Source organism: Tachysurus vachellii, chromosome 12, assembly GCF_030014155.1.
Source record: "Tachysurus vachellii isolate PV-2020 chromosome 12, HZAU_Pvac_v1, whole genome shotgun sequence".
NCBI classification, from domain to species: Eukaryota; Metazoa; Chordata; class Actinopteri; order Siluriformes; family Bagridae; genus Tachysurus; species Tachysurus vachellii.
Window position 1 is genome coordinate 15,668,036 of NC_083471.1, and position 8,981 is coordinate 15,677,016.

General features: G+C 37.1%; 1 protein-coding gene across 1 annotated transcript; it reads left to right on the plus strand.

Annotated features, from left to right (window-relative positions):
* Positions 1-338: 338 nt before the first annotated feature.
* On the plus strand, positions 339-7,566 carry lix1 (limb and CNS expressed 1). Its single transcript, XM_060883452.1, has 6 exons — positions 339-475; positions 2,328-2,491; positions 4,000-4,140; positions 5,395-5,490; positions 6,065-6,142; positions 6,832-7,566. Exons 1-6 carry the CDS (start codon positions 430-432, stop codon positions 7,228-7,230), a joined length of 924 nt encoding a protein of 307 aa, XP_060739435.1. The 5' UTR covers positions 339-429; the 3' UTR covers positions 7,231-7,566.
* Positions 7,567-8,981: the final 1,415 nt, after the last annotated feature.

Sequence of the window (8,981 nt, forward strand, 5' to 3'; positions counted from 1 at the left end):
ATTATACTTTAATCATTTGCCTTTTGAGTTAGATGATGCATGTGCATGTTGAAAGCTCAAGACATACCATGAATGAACAGAGAAGGGGGTCACATTCCTTTGTCGGGGCTTACCCAACTCTGCTCAGTGGATGTGTTCAACAGGCTGTGTGTGTGTGGAGGAGGGGGGTGAAGTCTGATGGCCAGCCTCACAGCTAATTAGTTCAGCTCTTGACAAAGGTGGGCCAGCCACAGAAGGAGAGCTGTACTGCGAGCTCAGTATAAGGACTTCACACTGCACTCGAGCCTGGAGGAGAGAGGAGAATGTTTCCTTTACACTTTCCCAGTCAGGGTTGAGGTTTGTAGAGAACCGCTGTTCCTCACCCCAGAGTACGTGAAAAGGCTCACGGACATAGCATAAAGTTTCTGCTGGACATTTGGAACATGAGAGATGACTTCCACACAAGATTCAGATGATGACAGAGCCTTTAAAGATTGTGAGTATTATTTGTTATTCCAGAGCCGAATCTCTGCCACTTCATAACAGTTTTGAGTTTTAGAATGTCACCTGCCTCAAAGATGGATAATTATCTGATCCACCTTTACACATTGCTAATATGAATTAAATGAATACCTTTTCTGCACAACTATTAAATAAACTCTTAAATCTTTAATACTTGATTTTGTTCACATTATTAAAAGAAAGATTAAGCCTTTACACATTTTTAAAGTAAATCTGAATTGAGCTGAAACTTTGTATAGCACTTTTAGCTATGTACACTCACACATCCACGCACGTGTTAATTCAGCTATTTCAAGAAACATGCATTACTACCAGCAACTGGAATTTAAAAATAAAGAAAGAAATAATGAAGAATGACCTTCATACTTTCAGATTTCCTCATTTGTATTTGTTTCTAATAGAGGTGGGCTTGTGTGGGTTCTAAACGACTGATAAAATATATTCATTTTACAACAGAATTCCATATTCACCATTTACCTCCTCAGTGGTAGACTATAGCATTTCAAAAATATGGGCGGTACTCTCTGTGGCTAGAGTTATTTAAATAAACTAAAAGGTAGACAGTGCTCCATTATAAAACAACTCTCTGTTCACCCAAATATGATCCCTGTTTAACAGTATCCATCTTGTAGGGTTTTTCCTTATAATATTTTTTCTGACCCCCAACATGGGATGGATTTGATTAAAGCGCTACTCAAACCATCACTTTTGGTTATGAAACACGTTGAAGCCATCACACAGATATTACTATCACTCCTACATTTGATGCTCATCTGCACCACAGCCGGAACACCTGCTTAAGTGGATAAATAAGTGTTCCCTTGTGTTGATGTTGGACGGCTCTCACACTGCTGCTGAGATAAGTGACAGGCCTAAGCTGGTGGTAAATCTTTTCTGCTCAAGCCATGACATCAGCTCTCTGTGGCACAGCTCTAGAGTCTGAAGCACATAATAAAAAGGGTAAAAGGTAAAACACTGGAAAAAATTTAGAAAATAATATTTCTAACATATTTCTACTCCACAGCTGTGGTGAATATCTGTTATATACAAGGTGTACATTGAATATGATGACACTAATGTATTACGAGACCTGCAAAACCGTTTGAGGGATTTGCACAAAAACTCACACAATGAAGACAGAAAGTGTAAGAGAACACAAAGCAAACCGTGAGAATTCCTTTAGCACACACTCAAGTTTCATCCCTGATGACATTTCAGCAGCAAAGCTGGCTTTATTACAAAAGTCTAAACTGGACCTAACCCTATAAATTTCAAAATGCAGGCCATTTTCGTTGCTTGGCCCAGTGTTGACAAAAGCTGGCCCTTCACGGTGATACAAGATCAATTTGCTATATGTCTCATGACACAAAAATTAGGATTTAGGAAAGAATATCTGGTTCTAGATCAGCATAAAACTCTCCATGAGGTTTGGCACATGTTTAACTTGATGCCTGTTGATGAATAGCTCTTATATTAAAAGGTGAATTCTTTGGCAAGCTGCACAAGATCAATAAACATCCAAATATGAATTCTTGGCTGTAGAGATATATGTATTTCTGGTACTGAACATTTTATAAGCCCCATGTTGCAAGCACTTAAAAACCTCTTATCAGTTTTTGACATTCACCTCAGAAATTAATGGACATTAATTGAACATTAATGGACACACTTTACTATGCGCTGAATGAATAAAAATTAAACAAATACGTTGAGAAGATGAGGAACCACTTGCATTCTTGAACTACTTTTTAAAAATTGAATCCAAGGCAAATAGGTAAAGATATCATGATTTAAAATGCTTATCTGCTTTGTTTATGTTTTTCTAGTGAACGTTGTTGGAATGCTGCATCAGTTTTGGCAGCAAAAACAGGTGAACAGCAGCACAACAGAGACAGAGAAGCTAGTAGTTTATGAATCCATTCCCTCACCAGGACCTCCATTTATCTGCTATGTCACCCTACCTGGAGGGAGCTGCTTTGGCAACTACAAGGTAAGAGAATTCGATTTGACCACATAATGTGCAGGAAGACTGTCAGTGCAGATGATCTAGCTAGAATATTTGTGGGAAATTAACCTCTAGTTGACCATTTGCAGACAATTCTGGCTTTGTCAGGTAATAATGGTGTAAAGGAAATGGCTCGGTGTGGTCCTGTGCCTCTGCTCAATCAGTCCCGTCAACACTTGAGCCCAAGAAAAGAGAGTCTTGTGTGAAAACTAAGATTAACAGGTGGTTCTTATTAGCCAAATTACTTTAACCCACCACGCAAAATGATTTCTTTCAGCTGAAGAGAGATGCTTGCAGGAACAGAACCTAGAAAAACACACTAATGGTTTTGGGTTTGTTTATTCATTTCTTACATAATATTAGTTTACTTTTTTTTAGCGATTACTTTTTTGCATTTTAGAATTCATAATATTTTTTTAGAGTAGCCACAGATTAGGATTACCCAAATAAACAAGAGGATTAGTCTTAGACTTAAATTAGAGGTCTTTTTTTGTGCATTTATCACTATGAATATATGACTATAAAAAATGACAATCAAAAGTCATGGTAAACACTTCAAGTCTTTTAGAGCAATCACTTAGTCTAAAGTGTGACAAAAAATATAGTCCGAGTGACGTCAACTAATCCAGAATCCCTTGCCATAATGTTCAGAATCCATAGCTCTGGCTTGAGATGTCTGCTATTTGAGGAGCACTGAAGGCCAGCTGCTGCCCTTTAGAGGAACTGAAGAACACCAGGGAGTTAAAGCCAATGTGCTGAGCTGCCTGTTTGAATAGCTTTCGGCTCCTTTGATCAGCCTGTGGGCACCGGAGGCTTCTACGCCGCCTGCCCTGTGAGCGTTTCCTTTCTGTGGCCCCGTTTCATGTCCGGAACACAACAGACTAATGCCATAGAGAGGCTTTCTTTAGCCTTTTTCTTCAGATCACAGATATTGCAGTACAACAACACTCGATAGTTCCTCACTTCTCCTTTCAATGCTTTTGTCATGATATTTTTATATTTCTTTGTACATGTTCTGTATTTACGTTTAGGAATAGGGATGATGTGGCTCACAGTTAGTGTTTGTAGCATCACTAGTGAGTGATCTCAGCTCAGGCTGCATCCAGACTCACTCTGATTTCTCCAGTGTTATAAACTGATTTCTATTATAGTGTTGGCATGTGCATATGCTTGAGACAATTTTCTTAAATAAAAATGGGACTTAAAGTTTAAGGAAACCTCACACTGTCACAAATTGGGGGTTGCTGGTGGGTAGATGCAAGTACAAAGTAACTTTATTAGGAAAATTAGGACAACAAACAATAACTACAACAAAAATCTGGGCAGCTGGGTAATATAGTTACGTGCTGCTGTGGCGCAACCATGACACACATATGATGGAGACTGATGGTCTAACTATACTTTCATAAGAATTTGCATGATCATATATAAAAATGTGATGACTTCAGTGTGGAATTTCTTCTTCTGCTTTCCTGTCTGTCTTTTATTTTTAGTATTGCTACACAAAGGCAGAAGCCAGGCGTGATGCAGCTCGTATTGCTCTGATGAACTCAACATTCAACGATTTGCCCTGTCGACGTATCACTCCAGAGTTCATCACCCGCAGCATAGAAGAGGCTGTCACCACCACCAGCGTAAGAAAAACCAGCTCTTTATTTCCACTACACGGTGAAAATAAATATTTTTAAATACATTTATAAAGAATACATCATTTGGATTGAACAATGAATGTGTTTGAAAGAGATACAAAAAAGAGATACTATAGGAAGTCCACAATTATTTGTTTGTTTGTTTGTTTATTGAGGACTCCTTTGGGGGGCAGGGGTCACATGAGCAGGGAATTCCTAATTTTGATCAGATATAAAGCTTCTGTGTGTAAGGGAGTTGTCACATATGAAGTTATTTTTTCACACAAAGTAAATAGATTTATTAAACCCATTACTACTATCTGAGATGCCCCAAGTCTTCAAAATATCTAATATTTGAAGGGGTTATCCTCAACCATTAAAAATCTGAATGGGATAAAAATATATGCCTCACACTGAAAACCATTTTATTTTTAGATTTATGATTCATTTTATATAAGACTTAAGTTGATAAAAGAATTGATTTGTTTATACTGTTTGAAAATGTGTGATAACTCGGTGTACTTTATGTGAACATAGATCAGTTTGCTATGCTTTTACAAAGTTCATTTATTTATCCTTAGTACGTGCCTGATCAGGGCTGAGGCAGTTTAAATTAAACTACAAGCTTTTGTGTATAAGAAAATAGAACCAAACAAATTTATAAAAAAAAAAAAATGTATTGCACAATCATCCTCATATCTTTGTTTTCCAGGGCTTCAGGAGGTATATTTAATCCCTTACAAAACTTCAGGTTTAGACCACACCATCTTCCGTTTTAAATATGATCAGAGATAGAAATATTTGGAGCACTATACAGATGGTGTCAATGCCATAGAATGAAGTTTGTAGGGTCTATACGCCTTTTGAGGAAGATTGCATAATCATTCATTGCACTCAATGAGCATACACAGGCTGTATTTGCTTAAGAAGGGGTGTTCACATTGACTAAATTAGCGAGGAGACATGCAAACGATTTCAAAACCTATAAAAATCCACCACAACAAGTTCTCTTACACTCCTACATAACCTAATAGATTCCTCTGAAACTTGCCAAGCTTTACAATATATGTGTGGTCCCTCTTCACTCTCCTGCCATTTCTCATGTTTGGTCAGAGCCTTTTGTTCCCCAGCAACGATTACAACTTGCTTTGATGACAAGCTAAAAGACGAGTAGCAGGGTCTGACCCTCCCACTGCATTTGTGTCTACTTCAGAATGAGTGATTACTGGCCAAGAAGTCACTGTGATTCACTGTTTTCAGGGCAACATGGAGGATGTCTCAGACCCGAGCACCAGTTTAGGAGCTTATTATCTCATGCTGAAATCCAATACAGGAAAAACCATGCTGGAATTTCAGGTGTGAAAAAAATCCTATTATCTTTCAAAAATTATTTAGGGATTCTAATGAAGTTAGATGGCCAATGTTGTTACTTAATGAGTGTAATGTACTTAGATCTACAATACAAGAGACGTTCTGTGTCGATAGCAGCACCACTTCTCAGAAGAGTAGGCCTTTAGTAAAATTTCATCTTAGGCTAATATGGGGTTTGAAGGACAGTATTTTATCAACTTTGAATATAATGCATGGCTACTATCCAAAATCTCCATTCCATTTGCTATCCCAAAAGATAGATGTAATAACCCTAAGAGACATGCTATATGCACAGTTAACTTGTTGAAAAATAACTTGTGTATTTTGAAATTCTTGTAGTGTCTGCATTAGTCTTAGCTATGAAAACACAATGCTAGATCAATGTAGCTATAAATGTTGATGTTACAACGGGCCAAGCTCTAGAGACGAGTTTCAAAGTTTGCACATCTGTGTTGAATTAGAGTCATTAGTGTGATGAATAGGCAAGAGCAAGATATGAAAATAAGGAAAAGTAATGAAAATGAACTGACTAAAAATATTAAAATGGTTTCTTTTTAAGGAATTAATGACAGTGTTTCAGCTGTTACACTGGAATGGGACACTGAAGGCTTTTAGGGAGAGGAGATGTAGTCGTCAGGTACGTACAACTGTACACCTCTCTGAAAAATTGCATCTCTCTTATTTTTTTTGTACAGTGTCTTTAATTGATCATTTTTTATTGCGGTGAGAGTTGTAAAGGTTGTAGAAGCCAGATGTTCTGTTCACCACTTGTCTAGACATCACTACAACCCAATTTTATTATCAATTTAAAAGTACTACTGTATGTCATTTAAATATCTGATATCTTCATAACACCAATTTGAAAAGTACTATGTATGAAAATAGACACTTCTCACATGCTTAATGAATGTAAATCAAATATGAAGTTTAGGTTTTGTTTCACATTTTGCAAAGATAAGCTAACTTGCCTTGTAGAAATTCCACATTAAAGGTAACTTTATACTGATAAAAATGTATAACATGATGTTCTCATATGCATCAAAATTATATTTCTGATTTGTGTTTGGCTGCATTATTCCACTGATTGTTTTCCTATAAAAGCATGGCCCATCCTGTTTTATTGTTTGTTGCAGTTTCAATTAAATAGAAAATTTAGTTTGAAGGTTCAGTTTGAATAAACAAAACTTTTTTATGTTTTTGAAGTAAAACATAACTACACAAAAATACTACAAATATCACAACAACAGATGGGGGTTCAAGTGGAGAGGCATCCATCCAACCTCACCCTGTTCTTACGCTGTTTGTGTGTGTGTGTCTATGGAAAAGGAGGTGATCAGCTACTATTCTGAGAAACGGCTGGACGAGTGTCTGCGCAGTCACATGGCTCTGGACTGGCTGCAGAGGGAGAGGAAGAGGCCAGGTCTGATCTCACGTGAGCTGCAGCTGGCCCTCAGAGAGTTGGCCCAGGCTCGACAGGCTGGCCGAGAGCTTCGCTTCTACAAAGAGAAGAAGGAGATCCTAAGCTTGGCTCTCAGTCAGGCCTCCACAGAGGAACTCCAGGCCTACTGTGGGGAGGAAAAAGAAGAGTGCTGGAGAAAAGGAGAAACTGCATTGGCTTATCTCACATGTGGGGGCCACTGTCTGGAAACTAGTGTGACAGATCCGTTAGAACACTGTGAGTTTTATTACTTGGAGTGTGGGAGTGACAAAGAGTCATTGGGCTAGTGTGTGTGTGTGTGTGTGTGTGTGTGTGTGTGTGTGTGTGTGTGTGTGTGTTTTCATATGTTGGTGGGGACGAAATGTGTCCACGAGCATTGGAATATCAGACAACTTTGACCCTCTTGGGACATTTGTTTTATTTTTCAAACAAGTAAAATATACAAAATATTTCTTTTTTTGTTTCTGGGATTAGGGTTAGGGTTAGATTTAGGAGCGAGCAAAGCATTAATTAGCTGCACTAATTATGGAAGGCCCTCACAGAATGTCAAGGAACATGAACAAGTGTGTGTGTGTGTGTGTGTGTGTGTGTGTGTGTGTGTGTGTGTGTGTGTGTGTGTGTGTGTGTGTTGAAGGATTTGGGTGAAATTAAATTCAAATTCAAGAAAAGATCCTGTATGTTGTATATTTTCTACACCTTTCTAGAGATCTTTTTTTAGAGTACTGTAATATGTTTGCAGCTAAATGAGACTCTGTGTAAATCAGATTTATTTAGTAGTAAATGCGTTAGTAGTACATTTAGGGTCTGAGCGTCTGGAGAGCAGCGCCAGCTCTCTTATTGCTTGGACTGAAAATGTTATAACTTGGTTTTCGTTGAGCAAAAATCATTTTGTATCGTCTTGGGATTTAGAAGGGAATGTAAATAAATGTTGACACGTTTAACTTTGGCCACAGGGTGCCGCCATATCCTGTAAACTATGGTATAAGACATTTCTAGCTCAAATCAGTCCAGGCAATTTTCCCAAAATGGAATGGAAAAATGCAGTAAAAATTACAAATGTTTAAAGTCTTCTATTTAACAGTGATTTGATTGTATTATGCCACTGTGTACTTAAGTGATATTTTAATACATAAGATTTTATAGATTCTTAAAGGTTTTCTACTTTTCCCAGTGTTTTTTTTATTATGTAACTGTTAATATACTTATACACTCTTTGAATCTACACCATTTCATAGCCAAAAAGCTTATATATATATTTATATATATATATATATATATATATATATATATATATATATATATATATATATATATATACACACACACACACAGGGCTCTCAAGTTTTGAAGACAGGCAAGAGTGACATCTCCACCCAAACCAATAAGCATGGTTAAATAACTTATAAATGGGAAGCAGCCGGCATATAGGATTTATTCATGTAGAATGCAGTTTCTGGCTCTAAGACACCTGGTTAATGAGGGTTCTTAATTCGTACTAAATGATTTCATCAGTACAATTTTAAATATTTAAAGCTGTTCAGTAGGATGCTATACTGTAGATATGTTTGCCTTCACTCTCTTCACCGTGTACATTTTATTTAAATAGTTATTCACCCTTTACAATTGTTTAAATAGTGTTTACCATAAGTGAAACATTTGACACAGTTGGAACATTGGACAGTTGACACAGTTGGAACAGTTAATGATATAGATAACATTTTTGTCCATGCATAATTTGCTCATTATTTCCATTTAGTGAGTCAATAGCCCTACTCCAGTAACAACACAGGAAGTCATTAGTGTAAGATTCTCCAGTTCATTCACTCCTTGAGCAACTGCAAAAAAAAGTAGGCCATATGACATCCTGTTTTTTCCTCAACCTTATTTTCCCCATGCAGTGGTTGCTAGGATACTGTTGAACCTACAGCAAGAAATCATAACATGATGGTCATGTGTCCTCCACTGTGCTCTAGGTTGGAACTGTTACATAAGATGTTTTTTATTTTATTTTGTTTTGTTTGTTTTGTTTTTTATTTTT

Bases quoted from the DNA above. Each gene is read 5' to 3' on its own strand.
- lix1 (XM_060883452.1), top strand. From the start codon at position 430: ATGACTTCCACACAAGATTCAGATGATGACAGAGCCTTTAAAGATT. The intron at 5,491-6,064 runs GTGTGAAAAAAA...TTTCTTTTTAAG, and splicing joins AAACCATGCTGGAATTTCAG to GAATTAATGACAGTGTTTCA. The intron at 6,143-6,831 runs GTACGTACAACT...TCTATGGAAAAG, and splicing joins AGAGGAGATGTAGTCGTCAG to GAGGTGATCAGCTACTATTC.